Genomic DNA, 18331 nt, shown 5'->3' with positions numbered 1-18331 from the left:
AAGTTCTACTCATGCCACCTCAGCCATGGGCAGGGACACCTTCCTGTCCAAGCTGGCCTTGGGCACTGCCAGGGATGGGGCAGCCACAGCTGCTCTGGGCAGCTTGTGCCAGACCTCAGCACCCCCAGAGGGAGGAATTTCTTCTGTCTGTGTGATTTAAAGCCACCTTAGTTGGCTTGGAGCCATTCCCCCTAGTCCTGTTGCTACATGTCCTTGGCAAATGCCCCTGTCCATTTTTCTTGTAGGCTGCCCTGGGCTACTGCAAGGAGCTCTAAGGTGTGCCCAGAGCCTTCTCCTGACCTGGCTGAACAACCCAGTTCTCTCAGCCTGTCTCCACAGGAGAGGTGCTCCATTTCTCCAGATCCATTCCTGCTCACACCTCTCTTTACAGCTCAGTGGCTTACAAGACCCACAGTCTTTCAATTAGTTTAGCACATCTGTTATGCTCCTGTTAAGCCTGAGTGCTGTGGCTGTGCTTGAGCGCTTTCCTCCAAATGCTCCTCGTGTACCTTACTCCAAATCTTCCCCCGTGTGGTGCACAGGTGTGATTTACAGCCCCTGCAGAGAAGCCCCAGTCACCTTTAACCTGGCTGCTCCCAGAGCCAACTGGTGTCAGGCCCTGCAGGTGAGCCCAAGCAGTGCTGGCTGTGTGTGCAGCCTGGGCTGTGGTTGTGGTGGCTCCTGAGCTCTGCCCCAGTGCCCTGCACGCCCTGCCAGGCTGTGCTGGGGTGCAGCTCCAGAGGCTGAGGGCACGGCCAGGGCTCACTGGGCTCTGGCAGATGGGGAAAACTGTGAGTCTGAGCTGCTGAGAAAACAATGAGCCCTAGAAACTCACATTAAATTATGATGAATACACTGGAAAAAGATATACAAGTTAAGAGAAAATTCCTGTTAGAGCTTGCAAGTGAATATTTTGTGTCTAGTTCTTTGGTTTCTGATGACTTACAATTACCAACAGTGTTTTCAACTATCACGTGGGACTCGAATCCACCAGATGCCTGCTGTATTCCATCAAAACCCATAAGACGTTCTTAACATTTTTGTGCTTTTATAATTATGATGTTGTCTTTTTCAATTCTGAATTGAGCATAGTTAAAGTTCTACAATTTTCTAAAGGTCAACCAAAATCAACACTGCTGACAAGTCTCCTATGCAGATTCTGCAACTGACAGCAGCTTTAGCTAGAAACAAATTCAATGCTGTCCACAATCCAGGCACAAGTGGCTGAAAGTCCTCACGATGACCTCCTAAGTTAAAGAAAAAATACTTAAACTAAGAAAATATTTTCAGTAACCACGCTCAACAACTGTTTTTCAGGCAACCTTTACTAAACCTTCAGGTGTCTTACCCTCACCCAGTTCTCTAGCCAAAATATCTAAAACATTAAACTCTTAAAAATGCAACTGAATTGTAAGAAAGCTTTAGCCCTGTAAAGAAAAAAGGGTAAAATGCCATGACATAAAGTCATGCCATTTGACACAGATCTTGTTTCAGAGATTAACCATCCATTGCACCACCTGGAGCCCATGAACACTGCTCAGTCCCTCAGAAATAGCTGAGCTAAAACCATCTCTGAGTAACTCCAGATTTGACAGCTCTGGGTGCACTGTCCTGTCCTTCCTGCACAGCACCCCAAGGGTTCCTAAAGGAGCTTCCAGACAACATCATTCAGGTTTAATGAGTGTCCCATTTAGACTCTCAGTCAGCAGACAGGAAACGACACAATTCCTCCAGTTTCACCATGAAATCCAGACCTGTTCTCACCTTTCTGACATCATCTGCTCCAAATCAACACCCTCTCTCTGCTGATACTCCTTCAGTAGCTTATCTGCATGATCTGTATCAAGGAAACCCATGTAGTCTTCCTCATCCACCACATTCACGTAGAAGGGCTGGAACACAGGGGCTGAACCAGCCACTGCCATCACCATGTCCTCACTGGCTGCAGGATGGGTGTCCTGGGCACCTGGGCCATCCATGTCCTCACTGGCTGCAGGATGGGTGTCCTGGGCACCATGGGCAGGCTCTGACAGGTGGATCTCTATTACACTGGAATTTATGTGCTCCGTGGGGTTGGTGGTCAGAGACAGGGATGACACACAGACACACAGACAGGCAGGCAGACAGGCTGACACATGCACACCCGGGCTTCATGTGATAAACTGTGAGCTTTATTGTTGAGTCCCTTCTTATATAGGCAGTTCGAAACTCCTGGGTCTAGACAGCTCATTGGCCTGAGCCTCCCACAGCCCAGCTCCTGACCAGTGAGATGCCTGCAGCGCTAAGTGGAACGTGATAAGTGAAGGTCCCTGTCTGTCAGCCCAGGACTCCAGTACCACAGAGCTGCTGGAGCTGGGATGCACACTCCACCTTGCTGCTCACAGCTTCCTTTAGGCCAAGCAGCTCAAGGGAAGCACATGGAGCTTTGTGAACCTCCCCAGGGGCTGAGGTCATTGCAACACGTCCAGCCCCAAACCTTAACAGGGCAGTTCTGCTGGCCAGGAGTTTGTGTTTCTGGAGCTGGACATCACTCAGAGCTTGTTGGCTGCTCTGTTTCACAGATTAAATCTCCCTCCTTCTTGATCAGGTGTGCAGGTTACAAAGATCAAACAGCACAGAACATGCTATCTCAATTCAAATTTGCATATTTCCCACTTAGCAACAAGATGATGTGACAAGCAGGACTGGCACAGAACAAACATACTTGGTGACCACCTTGGAAAGGCAATTATAGTAATAAGGGACAATAGAAATAAACTTCAAAAAAAAGATTAAGGCTTTTATTGACAGAATGTGAAGAACAGAACAGCAGCTGTGTTTGCTGAACAGAATCAGCAAATATAGTGCTAACAATTTCTTCAACTGTAGGTGCAGCTGGGAATCTGACCCAAGGGACCATGAATACTAAAGCCATGAAATAAAATGAATATATAATGAGTAAAAGAAAATTAATATAATGGAAGTATCTGCTGTTTAAATGTAGCCTATTCAATGTGGCCATGGTGTTATTCCTTTCCCAGCTCTTTGACAGTGTCCCAGTCTTTATATTTGGGGTTTTGTCCTGGGTTGTAAGATAAGCTTGTATTCTATTTGCCATCTGTTGAAGGTTGGGCAGGTTTGTTATCTTTTCCAAGAACAATGGTTTGCTCCGAAGAGGTAATGGTTTGTTAATGGGCCATTGACTGATTCAATGCAGGGCTGGTAACGTAACACCATCCCATTGTGAGATGTTCCACCCAGAGGGGGAAGCCAAGCACTCTTTTATTGGATAAAAGGGTAGCTTTTGGGGGACAGAGCAGCTCTCTCTTTGCGGGATTCCCAGAGAAGCAGCTCCTTCAGCAGGACTCCCAGGAGAAGCGGCCGGAGCGCAGTGAGGCGGCGGCGGAGCTCGGAGGCGGCCCCGGCGCAGAGGAAGACCGGCCCAACTGCCACCAGATCTTCAGAGAAAACTCTACCCTTCAAAAGATCACCACTGCAGCTGCAATTCATCAGCCACTGCAAGAGAAGCAGCTATCATTCCCACCGGACTGCTACCAACACCCCGACTCCTCAGGTTGTGGACTTTATCACTAGTTTTGTTTGTACCGATTGCATTTGCCTTTTTAAATTGTTATCTAGTTTTCTCCTAGTAAAGAATTGTTAGTCCCATTCCCATATCATTGCCTGAGAGCCTTTTAATTTAAAAATCCTAGTAATTCGGAAAGAGGGGGTTTACCTTCTCCATTGCACAGGAGGCTTTAGCCCTCCTTCACAGACTCCTGTCTTGTCGAACCAAGACAGGTTTGAAATCCAGAGATGGACAGAACACTTCCTCTCCCCAGTCAGAAATGAATTTGTTATCATGTGTGCCTAATGAGAGACCTTCCTTCTACCCAGGACTTGTACTTATGGCTTTGCATTCCCAAAGACACGGCATTTCTTCTGTCCTGTTAGGATAATGATTTTTGTCAATGTACAAGGACAGACACATTGATTCAACAAACACACCACTAATAGACATAAAGGCTGTGTCAGACCAAAACAAGGGAAGGGGTAAGAAATGTGTGACAGAAGTGGCAGTATGGTTGCTGCAATGAGCTGTTACTAATTGCCACAACTGGTGTTCTTCACAAGTTGTGGAAAATGCACAAAAGGGGGTGGCCAGGTAGCGCAGATGACACTGCTTGAGATCCACAGGTGTGCAAAAAAAAAAAAAACAACTCAAGTTTGTTTGACTTTCCCTTGGGTTTTAAAAGCAAACTGTACCCTCCACAGCTCTTATAAATCTGTGTGTTTTTCCCTTCCAGTCTGGCTTTGTTTCATGAGCTGTTGCCAAAACTGCATTCTGTGTTCTTTCAGTTTCTCTGCTGCCTTTTGCTCCAGGTCTATTCCCAGGTATTTTTCCTCCAGGTCATACAGGGGCCAATGGACCAAGCCCTCTCCGTTGGGATTTCTGGAAATAATAGAAGGAAATGTTAGCTCTCTCTTTGCCAATCCATTGCTCTCTGACTGCTCAGCTTCAGAGCATTTCAGAAAACCAACAGATGAGCCCAGACGATGTGATTCTGGTACCTGAATAAATGGACAGTATTTTATGAAAATGCTCATCAGTGGAACAGCAAAAGTCTAAGAGCTGCCATTAATTTGAGATCTAAACCTCCACTGCAGATGGAGTAACTGCTCTTAGATTTTTTTATTTCCTCGTGTCTGCAGGTTCTTCTAAAAGACCATTAAGAAGAGAAATTGCTTCAATATTTAACTTAAATTCTGCCAAATTTCCAGGAACCACCATATAAGTAGTGCTTCAGGCAGGTAAGTATGTTCTGGGCAGCACAGACGAAACTTGAGCTGCAACCAGCATTGTGATTCTCACCCGTTTTTAGCAAAGTTGGTCCAGTATCTCATAACAGTTCTGCTCAGTTTATTTTCTTCTTTTGTAGCCCCTCCTGCAAAGGGAGAGATGAAACAGCCACATTAGAAAGTAAATAATTTGTATCAGCTATATCAATTGCAACACTTCTCCTGGTTGCCCTGAGCTGTTGGGAGTTTTTCCTGGAAGAGACCTGCAGATAAAATGAGAAGTACCTACTAGTGAAGACAGAAAATGTTGATGATCGTTATAAAGCTAATGGTATATAAGTTATACTTACATAAATATATTGTTTATAATGCTTCAAAGAGAGAAATTCTGTTCTAAAGCCCTGCAGTGATTGAAGCGAGTAATAATGAGGTTCTAAAAGGAATAAGGAGTAAGCATGGGTGCATCACCTGCTAAGAATGGCTTTCCAAAGACAAAGGCAATCTCAGCTCCGTGATCTGCTTTTACAAACTCTGGTACCACACCTTCCACTGAACTCGGTCGATGTTGGAATTCATAGAAGTAGACTGGGTTGCCAGCATCTAGAGGATACAGAAAAGTGCTGCTTTGAGAGCTGAAAATACCTGCTCCAGAGATGATAAACTTCCATGAAAAACTGTTTTGGTTGAATGAAAACACTGCCGGTTCTCTGGATAGTGAAAAGTGCTGCACACGGGCCAAACCAGCCCCAGATAGAGTTCTACAGCTGTTCTGAAGCTGCTGGCTTACCTCTGTGGTATCTGGCCACTTCCACAGCTGAGATGACAAAGTAGACATCTCCCATTGCATCCAGGAGGCCATCTCGGACCTGAGCAGGGCTTTCTGCATGCCCCATGTACTCCCTGTACACTCTGTCAACAACTTCAGATGTAAGGCCCTGAAACAGCAAGAAAAAGTACTTGTAAGGATGATGAGTATTATAAGGAGGAACAGCAGTGAGTGAGTGTGGCACCTGCACATCCCTGGCAAATCCTCAGCAACAGCTTTCAGAGAAAACCCTCAGCTGTGCCAGAGTGTGGCTTGGAGCTCAGGATTGCAGTTACACAGCTATGGGTACAGGTGATCTCAGGGAAAAGAGGGATGCAAGATCAAAGGATCAACCACCTTCAGAAAAACAGCAGTCAGTGATGCTGATTGTTCTCTCTACTGTGGAAACACCTTCATAACAGCACAGAAATCCTGCTGGATTCCATAAACTCCATTGATTGTTGTAGATGACCATAATTTCTCCCATTCAGAACAAGCCTGGGCTCTGCATTTCCACGGTCATGGTGGAGGTTGGTGTCATTGAATGATCCTTGCAAGTACTGGCCCTGCTTCTAGATCCTTAATTCTTACCTCTTAATCTGTGTTTCTCTAGCTAGCAGTTTCAGGAGAGCACAAAGGCACCACAAAGCCAAGAGATTTATAAATTACAGGGAAGCAAAACCTCAAGAAACCTGAACAAAGGTGTCAGTGCTCCCCAAACCTCTCGGGCTTTTCTTTCCAGAGCCCAACTGCTGCTTTAGGAGGTCGTGTCCTATAGGTCTCCTGCCATACCTGCTGGTACTCTGCACATCTTGCACAACCTGAGGGTATCTAAAATGTCCCAGGTGACCTGTGTTTAGGTACTCCTGGATTGCCACTGAACTCCTTTTTAAGAAGAGGGGCGTTTAGGCTGGAAACGTAGAGAGTATTTCCAGTCACTAGAGGTAACAGGAATGCAGCACATCTGTGCCCATGTATGCCCCAATTCAGGGAGCTGTCCAGCACAATGGCATTTCCCTGTGAAATGAGTTCTTCCAGGGGTAATAACAGCCAGAGCAGAGAAGCAGCAGCACTGGGTTATTCTGAAACTGGTCTCTTACCTTATTGAATACTGCTAAGTTGCTCTGTAAAATTTGACGTGCAACATCTTTATCCAGACCATCCGCAAAAGGAGGATATTTCATTGCCTGTATGACACAGACAATCATACTTATATAAAACAGCCACTATTTAAAAAATGATGTTTAAATAACACTATAATTCTCTTACCATAGGAATTGCCCATCCGAATTCACAGTTATTTACTCCTATTATGTATGGGACCTCATTCATTGATTTTTCAGATAGTAATTCCTTGGGACTTTTTGGAAAAAATACACCATCTACACATGAATTGATGAAAAAGAAATCCTGAACAAAAAGGGAATAAAGAAAAAGAAAGCTTCATTAAAACATTAATTTTGCTTCTTAAAGATGTTCAGATTTTACTGCAGTTCCAAACTGAAGCCAAATATAAATAGAACAAATAATATTATCCAAGCCATTTTAAATGTGTTTTCTGACTGATTTTCTGCACTAGGCAGGAGGGTCTGTGAAGATATTTATATTGTTTGTGAAGCAGAAGTCATTATGTTGAATTTACATATTTTCTTAGTTCAATATGGGCATGGATGTGTGGAACAGTGGGGAAAAACCACTTCTGTATTGAAATTTCAAAGGAACATAAGCATTATGATAAGAACTTTTAAGTAGGACATAATATATGATTTGATTTTCAGTTCTCCAGAATCATCTGTGCCATTTTCTTTTCCTTGCCCTGGCAGAGCACAATAGCAAACCACAGGTGATTCCAAGTGCATGCAGAATAGAAGGTCAGGACAGGAACCTGTTTACAATTTTCAGGCGAGGTGTCCTTGCAGACCTGCAATGCTGTCATGTCCTGAAAAATCAAGAAAAGTCACATTTTACATGCACTTCAGGTTTGAATATTAAAGCTCACAAAGAGTATTCTCTGTTATGCAAAAGTCTGAGGTGTCATTGAAATGCACAAAGTATCATTTCACCTACCATTTTCAGTGCTATCTGTAGTAATTCTTCTTCTGTTTTTCCTCTCAAGCATTCAACCATTGCAGCTGAACTGGACTTTTCACAGCCAGAGGCAGCAGCAATTTTCTGCAAGCAGTGAGAACAAACATTTTTGAACACATTTGCTGTGTCTGGCTCTATGAGACAGCGAGTCCAGCAAAGCTCCTGCACAAAGGTTGCTGGAGCCTGGCTTGCTCCAGGTCCAGAGGGAGGGCACTGGAAGCTCTCACAGTCCTTCAGACCATGAGCTGGGCATAAGGGGAAAACCTCTTCCTTCAATTTTTTTGATACAGAAATATTCTAAGACAATTCTGGTAAATAACAGGCTGGGCTGAGGAGACTGGGTGACATGAAGGAGGTAGAGAATAAACCATCTGCAGGGGAACAGAGAGCACATTCTGCCATTCTTGGTGATGTCTTTGTCTGCAGCAAGAGTTGTCATTAGAGAGAGCTGTCTCTTATTTCAGGTCCCAGTTTCTGGAAATTGTTCCTTGTAGTTGAAGAGAAAAGAAAAGAGTAGAAGCCTGTAGTTCTCAAATTTTAAAAAAATGAATAAAGACTTGTTTATCGACAGACTACAGGCATCAAACGGGAGGGGAAGAGTATTCACAATCTGATACAATTTCCCAGCCAAAAGGTGTAAATGGACTCTTCTTGAAGACACTACATGAGATTTTTCATTTACATTTCATTCTTTTCTCTTTCTGGCTATCTGGCTGTTTGAATAGCAACACATCCTTAAACATGTACTCTTTGCACACTGTTTGTCTTTAGTGACTGCTTTGATTCACAAGAAAGAAACCATGTTTCTGTACTTTTGACTGAACAATTTACGATACACAGAACTACCTGGGAAAAGTAATTAAAATTACCACAAATACACACTTGTGCATCCTCATTTGGCTGGTCAGTGAACAAGCCCAGGGTTACAGTGCCACTCTCTGAAATGGCCTTGTGGAACAAGCCCTTGGCCAGGGGAGATAAGACCTGTGAAAAAGCAAGAACAAGCATGTCAAGCACTGTTTTCTAGCCAGGGATTTTAGATTTCAGTATCCGCAGTGGCCATTTGGAGCATTTTGAAAGCCCATGTGGTAAGAGTGTTTTTGTGTAACCTCTGACCATAGTCCAGCTGTGCAAAGTGCTTTGCAGCGCTCCCAGGGACCAGGAGTTCAGCGCCTTTCCCCTCCCACTGCACTTTGCTTCCAAAGGTTCCTGGCACCACCCTGCAAAGCAGGTACAGAGGGAATGTGCCCAAGGCAGTCTGCTCTGCTGCAGAGGGGCAGGAAAGTGTTTCTGGCCAGAGGAAACAGGGATTTGTCTGCCATGTACAATGAAGCCTGGCTGCACTGTGACATCTGTACCAAAGTGGGAGGGACGGGACAAGGGGAGCATCACAGCCAGTGTGCTCTGTGCTGGAGTAAAGATGTTACACCAGCACTGGGTCACAAACTGCAGGGCTGCATCAGCTACCAGGAGTATTCACCTCCATCACTTTGCACAAGTGGCTGTCAAAGCAAACAGAAAATGGGCACGAGCTCACAACTCCTTGTAAAGGACTTTTCTCAATGAGGTTAGACTTTGAGGGTTTTTTACATTGAAAAAGAACAACCCAAACCAAGCAGAATTCAATTCAGCAGATAAAGGATAACATGCTGTTACTTAACTACAACCTTAGAGTATGAAAATTACACATTTTTATCATTCAAAATCTGTATTGTTTTGCTGTACTGCTGCCTCATTGTTGTCTCAAATACCCAGGTGATGTGTCACTGTAACACCATCCCTTTTCTCTCACTGACTTCTCATGCAGATACTGCAAATGGATGGAGGGGTTTTTATCCTCTAAGTAATCCAAGTTCCATACTACTCTGAACTTACAAGAGCAGAAACACTGATTCCTCCTGCAGATTCTCCAAAGATGGTGACAGATCCTGGATCTCCTCCAAAATGCATGATATTTTCCTGAATCCACCGAAGAGCTGCTACTTGGTCTAAATATCCCCAGTTACCACGGGCATGCTCATCACCAGTGCTGCATGGACAGAACAGCTTTGTTCAAATGCTCAGTGCAGACAAAGAGGCAGAAAGAAACACAATCTGTGGTGTGAGCAATCATCTGCCATTCTCTACACAGAACCTCCCTACACAACTGACAGATGAATGGCTCGGGAAGCCCTGAGACTGGAGCAGCAGCCCCACAAGAACAGATCTGGAAGCTGCCTTGGGACTGGAAATTGTCCCCAACGTTTGCAGGTGCAGTTCAGAAATGTTTCTTTGCATAAGCAATTCTTCTGCACTCCTCTTTACAAAGGCTTTGCACACATCCTTTTGGAAATCACTTTGGCAAAACAGATCAACCAACTTACCTAAAATATCCAGCAATACCTAGTCTGTACTGAATTGTTACAACCACCACATTGTCAAAGGCTGCCATTGCTGAGCCATCATAGGATGAAGCTGCTCCAACAACTAATCCACCCCCATGGATCCATACTAAGACCTGGGAAGAGAAAAACAGGATCAAGCCAGCACAGGTAAGAGCCCCCAGTGATAAACGCTAATTATAGCCCAAGATATAATATTTTGTGTTATTTCAATCCTGATTCTTTCAGAATATATTTCAGATATTACAGAAATCTTTCAGATATTACAGATATTTCAGAAATCTTTCAGATATTACAGAAATCTAAGGCCTGCAGGTCTACATAGTGGCACTTATTTTGTTAAGTGCCTACACTGTGTCAGTGCCCTGTGTCTTTGGACAGATCATTTAGATTAAATCAAGTGCTGCTTAGTTAGAATGACAATACAATTTTACTTGTAAAACAAGATTTTGTGTCTCTTTTCAATTTCAGCTAATATTTGCTGGGGTCAAGCATGGAAGTTGATCATCACTACAAAAGTGCCCCTGCACGTCTGCTCATGGCACAGGTTGAGTGTTGGCTATCAGATAATTTTGCTCAAGGTGTTGTAAGATTTTTGCTTACAGGCAGCTTCTCCTGTTTTCCTGTAGAAACGGGTGTGTACACATTTAGGTACAGGCAATCCTCAGACACTCGCAGAGGAACTTTCTCTTTTCTGTTGGTAATCATATCTGAAATATTCTGTCCTTGTACTTGGTCCTGTAGACACCTAAATAAATGGAAAGTAATAAGCAAGAGAATTCACTAAAACCAGAAAGTTGTGAAGAGAAGTTTTTTGTACTTCCACAGCAAAGTGCCAACCAGAAACTGATCTCTAGCACACTTCTAGATTGGTCACAACTGCAAACATAGTATTTTTTTGCTTTTAATATATTTTTTTTCTTTGACTAGTCATTAATGAGATCTGTAAAAATAAAGCCACTGCAGTACACAGTGACATGTAGATACACTTTAGCATGTTTCAAAATATCACAGAATTATATCAGGAAATACATATGGTGTGGTGGCTTGCATGGGAGGCATTCACGGAAGTGCTGCAGAGCTTCTAGCCTCTGCAAATCTGTACACGTTTCTGTGATGGACACATGTTGAAGTCGAAGGAAATGCAGGAACTTCCTCGTTCTGCTCCGGTGGGCACACAGGTGCCGGGGCCGAGCCCTGGTCGGGCACCCTTTCCTGGGGCGCCCGCTCCATCGGGGCCGGCCAGGGCAGGGGAGCCCGCGGGGCCGAGGCCGGGCCGGGCCACGGCTGCCATTTCGTGCTGCCAGCCCGGAGGCCGAGTCCGCCGGCCCCCAGGAGCAGCCCTGGCCGGGCCAGCTCAGCCAGGATTCTACCCCTGCTGAGGTTCAGCCACAACCCCTGCAGAGGGGGAGGAGAAGCCATCAGCCCCCCCAGACACGGCTTTGGCTGCAAGGTCCCGAGCCCGGCCGGGCCAGTGACCATCAGCAGGCCCGGGCGAGACGTTAACTTGTTCAGTGCTTCCATCCTCCCGCAAGTGAGAGAAAATAACAAAAGGCAATGTAGAGGAGCAACATGAAGACACAGAAGTCAGTGAAGAAGTCCCAGATGGGAGGGATGAGGCGATACCTTGATTCTGGGGCTGAAATCCTCTTGTAAAGCTATGTAGAAAAGACTTTTTCCCTATAACGCATGAAGGTATGGGGAGTTGAAATTGTCCCAATTATAGATATTGAGCAAAGGCCTCCATGCTAAGTAAACAGATGTTAAAGTAGCTGTGATCCTGTGAGAAGTTTGAACAGAGAAGGAGAGAAGAGTGATGAAAATCCCGTGCCCCCAGGAAGAAGAGGATTTCTGAGCTAGATAATGAGAACCTTTGCCTTTGAATAGCTCAATTTAAAACAGTACTCCATAAGTTGACATGGTCCATGACCACAGCTGTGGGAAAAGCTAGTGGAAAATGGAAAGGATTTCATGATTGCAGATTTCCATGGATGGCTGCTATTCATGAAGAGCGCCACGAGAGAACTGTTTTCTTGTGGAGGACACTCCATAACTTTAACAAGAGGAACTACTCTCTGTAAGTGAATTAAAGAAAAGACTATTCTAGAGGTGGTAAAATTAAATTTAAGGTTTTGTTTCTTTACATTGTCATTGGGAAAGAAAAGGTTTTGGAGAGAGGAAAGGGATCCTGAAAATTTTGTTCTGATTCTTATTACCCTTCCTTTTCGTAACTGTTAATAAGTTTTTCTTTATATTATTTTAATGTTTTGAGCCTGCTTTGCCTTCCCCCTGGTCCTAGCTCACAGCAGAAAATGCGTGAGTGCATTTTAGTGAGTGCACTGATGATTGGCCAGCACTGAACCCACTAAACTCGCTGGGGCATCGGCTGGAAAATCTCAAACTGGTGAACCAAAACTACTACAATATGGCTATAAATTGATTCAATGAAAATGTAAATTATTAATTTCACATCTCCAATAGCTTTTTACGTTGCAATGGTAGATATTAGGCTTGAGTCACACAACAAGGGCAGTAGGACAAGGGGAGCGAGACATTTACAAGATAGGTTAGGATTGCTGTGCATTTCTTATGTGCCCTTTTAAGCACTCGATTCAGCATTTTCCTCCTAATGTTGTATTCCAACATTTCCTCAGCTTCTTTCTGCCTCTGCTCCAGAGGTTTAACTGCAGGCCAAGTGCTCCCAAGCCAGAGCAGTCTCTGCAAAGGGCTGCTCCAGCTCAGTTCATCACTGATGCCTGTGAAAGAGCATCTTTTGGTAAAGAGCAGCTCACAGAGTGTCTTTAGAAATGCATCCACTGGAACAGCTGCAGGTGCAACGAGAGGGCACCAAGGAATTTGTCTTTGTGGATGGCCCTGTGTGCACGTCAGTGTCAGGGAAGTGCACAGAGTATAACATCTACAAAGGTTCAGTGGTTTGATCATTGCCTTACATTGGTGGGTAGGAAGTGGCATCTCTGACACCTTCCCAAGGCTCGGGTGGCTGGGGTTCAGAAAACCTCAGGGATCCAAGCGGAGGCTTAGCAAAAGGAAGTCCCAAAAAGACATTTACAGTCCTCTCAGCTGTGTCCACTGTGAATGGGTAGCCTCGCACTCTCCCATATTTGGTCTCCGCTTCTGGTTCTTCTGTGGGACAGCAGCACAAAATCACATCATTGCTCTGTTTGAAAGTAATTGCTAGATTTGCTACTTAAATATACACCTTTTGTTCCCCTAAACAAGTACTTTTTATACGTAAAGCTTCAACAAACTCTCATCAGATTTAACAGTACGCTATTCTAATCTGCTATTTTATTTTACTAATTTCATTACTAGTGTTTACTCATTTAAATTTTAGATTTACTAATTTATTCTAACACACTTTTATTATACCTTTATTAAATCATTGTAGCTGACATTATTTCAGCCTTCGTTTTGATTGGTCTGTATGTACAATCTCCTTCAGATATGTAATTTGCACTGTCTTACCACACACACTTTAGTGGTTGCATATAGATTTTAATGTTTTGTTTTGCACTGGGTTGTTACGTAAAAACCCAATAAGGTTGCTCTCATTAAGAAAAGACAATAATCAGAGAAAATCTATTCCAGACCCTTGAAAAAGCTTCTAACATAGCTGAAATAGTCTGGCACAAACAATTCCTGTGAACATTTAATCAAGAATCATTTTAAGATCTGTGTGAAAATTCAAACATCAAATTAGAGACATGCTACTGTGGCTGTTTGGCCTCAGCGGGCAAGGTTTTGGGACAGGGATTTGATTTTGCTATTTGCAAAGAAGGCAAGTAAGACAAATGACTGAAAGCAGATTAAAAACTGAAATGAAATTACTGCTACTGCAGCTCAGTTTGTGTGCCCTGCTCAACTCAGGGTTTGTGCCCATCTCTGCCCAGGATTTATGCCCAACTCTCCCCAGGGATGGTGCCCAGCTCAGCCCAGTTTTTATGTTCAGCTCTGCCAAGAGATTGTGCCCAGCTTTCCTCAGGGTTTTTGTCCATCTCTGCCCAAATGTTGTGCCTAGGTGTCCCCAGGGTTTGAGCCCTTCCCTGCCCAGGGTCTGTGCCCATCCCTGCCCAGGGTCTGTGCCCATCCCTGCCTAGGGTCTGTGCCCATCCATGCCCAGGGTCTGTGCCCATCACTCCCCAGGGTCTGTGTCCATCACTCCCCAGGGTCTGTGCCCATCCCTGCCTAGGGTCTGTGCCCATCCCTGCCCAGGTTTGTGCCCATCCCTGCCCAGGGTCTGTGCCCATCCCTGCCCAGGTTTGTGCCCATCCCTGCCCAGGGTCTGTGCCCATCACTCCCCAGGGTCTGTGCCCATCCCTGCCCAGGGTCTGTGTCCATCCCTGCCCAGGGTCTGTGCCCATCACTCCCCAGGGTCTGTGCCCATCCCTGCCCAGGTCTGTGCCCATCCATGCCCAGGGTCTCTGCCCATCCCTGCCCAGGTTTGTGCCCATCCCTGCCCAGGTCTGTGCCCATCCCTGCCCAGGTTTGAGCCCTGCTCCCGGCTGGCTCCGGGAGGCAGCTGCAGGAGCCCCTCGCCCTCCATGCCCGGGGGCAGTAGCCCCGGTGTTTACCTGCGGCCACCAGCGCCGTGCCCCCGAGGAAGAGGACGCAGGCCAGCAGCGCCGTGTCCCTCGCAGCTGCCATGGTGCCGCTGGCACCGAGCCCGCAGGCCGGGCCTTTATAGGCTCGCCCTGGGCCACCCTACCCAAGGCGCACACGGGCGAGGCGAGGGCGTGCCCGGCCGCGAGCCAGGCCGGGAGCGGCGCGCTCGGCCGGCGGCGGGGAGCGCTCCTGCCCCGCGGGGTCCCGCTGCGCCCGCCGCTCCTTCCCAACGCCGCTCCCGCGCTCCCGGGCACAGCGGGCTCCGAATGCTCCGCAAGCCCCTCGCCTTCCCGGAGCGCTGGCCTGTGCTGCAGCACCTCCGGCTGCCGCCCCAGGGGACGGTTTGCTCACCCTGCACACGCCTGCAAGGCGCCTCGGCTCCACCTTCTTACGCTTGCTTCACTTGCTGTTAGGTCTCCGGGTGACGAGCACAATAGAGCCAAGGCCAAACCGATACCCCTGAAAAGTGTACTTTTACCGAAGGAAGATTGAGCGATTTGTATTCTCAGGAAAGCCTATTCTCTGACAAAATAACCAATACTAGAAAAATCCCAGCTCTTCCTGCAGGGTGCAGGAGACACCTGACACTCAGTTCTGTGTGCTCAGGGTCGGTTGGAATAGTGTTGAAATACAGTAACAACAATGAGACGAATTAATCAGCTTACGTAAAGTGGGAGCAATATTAAGTGAGTGGTAATTTGCGTGGTAACTCTACATCTAAAGCCTCTGGAAAATCCAGAGGATTTATGTCAATACATTTCACATCCATAATTGAAGGATGACATGAAAAGGAGAGAACAGATGAGCTGAGTAGAGATTTTCTGCTCACATTAGCTAGGAGGTTGTGTTTGTTTTATGCAAGCATTAGGCTCTGCCTTTTTCTTTTTTTTCCCCCTTGACTCAGTAGCTCTTGCCCCAGAAAGGCAGTTGTGTAATTTCAGGTCATGGGACTTCTCAGTTGTCAGAAACAGCATTTCAAAGAATCAGAGGATATGATGACAGAACGGTTTGGGTTGGAAGAAACCTCAAAGTTCTACTCATGCCACCTCTGCCATGGGCAGGGACACTTTCCTGTCCAAGCTGGCCTTGGGCACTGCCAGGGATGGGGCAGCCACAGCTGCTCTGGGCAGCTTGTGCCAGACCTCAGCACCCCCAGAGGGAGGAATTTCTTCTGTCTGTGTGATTTAAAGCCACCTTAGTTGGCTTGGAGCCATTCCCCCTTGTCCTGTTGCTACATGTCCTTGGCAAATGCCCCTGTCCATTTTTCTTGTAGGCTGCCCTGGGCTACTGCAAGGGGCTCTAAGGTGTGCCCAGAGCCTTCTCCTGACCTGGCTGAACAACCCAGTTCTCTCAGCCTGTCTCCACAGGAGAGGTGCTCCATTTCTCCAGATCCATTCCTGCTCACACCTCTCTTTACAGCTCAGTGGCTTACAAGACCCACAGTCTTTCAATTAGTTTAGCACATCTGTTATGCTCCTGTTAAGCCTGAGTGCTGTGGCTGTGCTTGAGCGCTTTCCTCCAAATGCTCCTCGTGTACCTTACTCCAAATCTTCCCCCGTGTGGTGCACAGGTGTGATTTACAGCCCCTGCAGAGAAGCCCCAGTCACCTTTAACCTGGCTGCTCCCAGAGCCAACTGGTGTCAGGCCCTGCAGGTGAGCCCAAGCAGTGCTGGCTGTGTGTGCAGCCTGGGCTGTGGTTGTGGTGGCTCCTGAGCTCGGCCCCAGTGCCCTGCACGCCCTGCCAGGCTGTGCTGGGGTGCAGCTCCAGAGGCTGAGGGCACGGCCAGGGCTCAGTGGGCTCTGGCAGATGGGGAAAACTGTGAGTCTGAGCTGCTGAGAAAACAATGAGCCCTAGAAACTCACATTAAATTATGATGAATACACTGGAAAAAGATATACAAGTTAAGAGAAAATTCCTGTTAGAGCTTGCAAGTGAACATTTTGTGTCTAGTTCTTTGGTTTCTGATGAGTTACAATTACCAACAGTGTTTTCAACTATCACGTGGGACTCAAATCCACCAGATGCCTGCTGTATTCCATCAAAACCCATAAGACGTTCTTAACATTTTTGTGCTTTTATAATTATGATGTTGTCTTTTTCAATTCTGAATTGAGCATAGTTAAAGTTCTACAATTTTCTAAAGGTCAACCAAAATCAACACTGCTGACAAGTCTCCTATGCAGATTCTGCAACTGACAGCAGCTTTAGCTAGAAACAAATTCAATGCTGTCCACAATCCAGGCACAAGTGGCTGAAAGTCCTCACGATGACCTCCTAAGTTAAAGAAAAAATACTTAAACTAAGAAAATATTTTCAGTAACCACGCTCAACAACTGTTTTTCAGGCAACCTTTACTAAACCTTCAGGTGTCTTACCCTCACCCAGTTCTCTAGCCAAAATATCTAAAACATTAAACTCTTAAAAATGCAACTGAATTGTAAGAAAGCTTTAGCCCTGTAAAGAAAAAAGGGTAAAATGCCATGACATAAAGTCATGCCATTTGACACAGATCTTGTTTCAGAGATTAACCATCCATTGCACCACCTGGAGCCCATGAACACTGCTCAGTCCCTCAGAAATAGCTGAGCTAAAACCATCTCTGAGTAACTCCAGATTTGACAGCTCTGGGTGCACTGTCCTGTCCTTCCTGCACAGCACCCCAAGGGTTCCTAAAGGAGCTTCCAGACAACATCATTCAGGTTTAATGAGTGTCCCATTTAGACTCTCAGTCAGCAGACAGGAAACGACACAATTCCTCCAGTTTCACCATGAAATCCAGACCTGTTCTCACCTTTCTGACATCATCTGCTCCAAATCAACACCCTCTCTCTGCTGATACTCCTTCAGTAGCTTATCTGCATGATCTGTATCAAGGAAACCCATGTAGTCTTCCTCATCCACCACATTCACGTAGAAGGGCTGGAACACAGGAGCTGAGCCAGCCACTGCCATCACCATGTCCTCACTGGCTGCAGGATGGGTGTCCTGGGCACCTGGGCCATCCATGTCCTCACTGGCTGCAGGATGGGTGTCCTGGGCACCATGGGCAGGCTCTGACAGGTGGATCTCTATTACACTGGAATTTACGTGCTCCGTGGGGTTGGTGGTCAGAGACAGGGATGACACACAGACACACAGACAGGCAGGCAGACAGGCTGACACATGCACACCCGGGCTTCATGTGATCAACTGTGAGCTTTATTGTTGAGACCCTTCTTATATAGGCAGTTCGAAACTCCTGGGTCTAGACAGCTCATTGGCCTTAGCCTCCCACAGCCCAGCTCCTGACCAGTGAGATGCCTGCAGCGCTAAGTGGAACTTGATAAGTGAAGGTCCCTGTCTGTCAGCCCAGGACTCCAGTGCCACAGAGCTGCTGGAGCTGGGATGCACCTTGCTGCTCACAGCTTCCTTTAGGCCAAGCAGCTCAAGGGAAGCACATGGAGCTTTGTGAACCTCCCCAGGGGCTGAGGTCATTGCAACACGTCCGGCCCCAAACCTTAACAGGGCAGTTCTGCTGGCCAGGAGTTTGTGTTTCTGGAGCTGGACATCACTCAGAGCTTGTTGGCTGCTCTGTTTCGCAGATTAAATCTCCCTCCTTCTTGATCAGGTGTGCAGGTTACAAAGATCAAACAGCAAAGAGCATTCTATCTCAAT

The 18331-nt window shown here is 46.3% G+C and overlaps 1 protein-coding gene across 1 annotated transcript; it reads right to left on the bottom strand.

The window, feature by feature from the left end:
* Positions 1–4205: 4205 nt before the first annotated feature.
* On the bottom strand, positions 4206–14814 carry LOC110473813 (fatty acyl-CoA hydrolase precursor, medium chain). Its single transcript, XM_077786256.2, has 14 exons — positions 14646–14814; positions 13005–13197; positions 10657–10801; positions 10036–10169; positions 9548–9701; positions 8555–8656; positions 7652–7756; positions 7470–7523; positions 6854–6994; positions 6685–6771; positions 5567–5714; positions 5248–5379; positions 4853–4925; positions 4206–4432 (listed from the first exon to the last, which is right to left on the bottom strand). The coding sequence occupies exons 1-14, from the start codon at positions 14716–14718 to the stop codon at positions 4258–4260; spliced, it is 1716 nt and encodes a 571-aa protein (XP_077642382.2). The 5' UTR covers positions 14719–14814; the 3' UTR covers positions 4206–4257.
* Positions 14815–18331: the final 3517 nt, after the last annotated feature.

The sequence above is a fragment of the Lonchura striata genome, chromosome 11, assembly GCF_050655825.1.
Source record: "Lonchura striata isolate lonStrDom1 chromosome 11, ASM5065582v1, whole genome shotgun sequence".
Taxonomy (NCBI): domain Eukaryota; kingdom Metazoa; phylum Chordata; class Aves; order Passeriformes; family Estrildidae; genus Lonchura; species Lonchura striata.
This window is presented reverse-complemented; position numbering and strand designations above follow the sequence as displayed.

What these genes read in the sequence shown, in the direction of transcription:
- LOC110473813 (XM_077786256.2), bottom strand. Translation starts at nt 14,718, where the DNA reads ATGGCAGCTGCGAGGGACACGGCGCTGCTGGCCTGCGTCCTCTTCCTC. An exon ending in GGTATTGCTGGATATTTTAG is followed by an intron (nt 9,702 to 10,035) that starts GTAAGTTGGTTG and finishes CTGTCCATGCAG; the next exon opens with CACTGGTGATGAGCATGCCC. An exon ending in TACAGATAGCACTGAAAATG is followed by an intron (nt 7,524 to 7,651) that starts GTAGGTGAAATG and finishes TTGATTTTTCAG; the next exon opens with GACATGACAGCATTGCAGGT.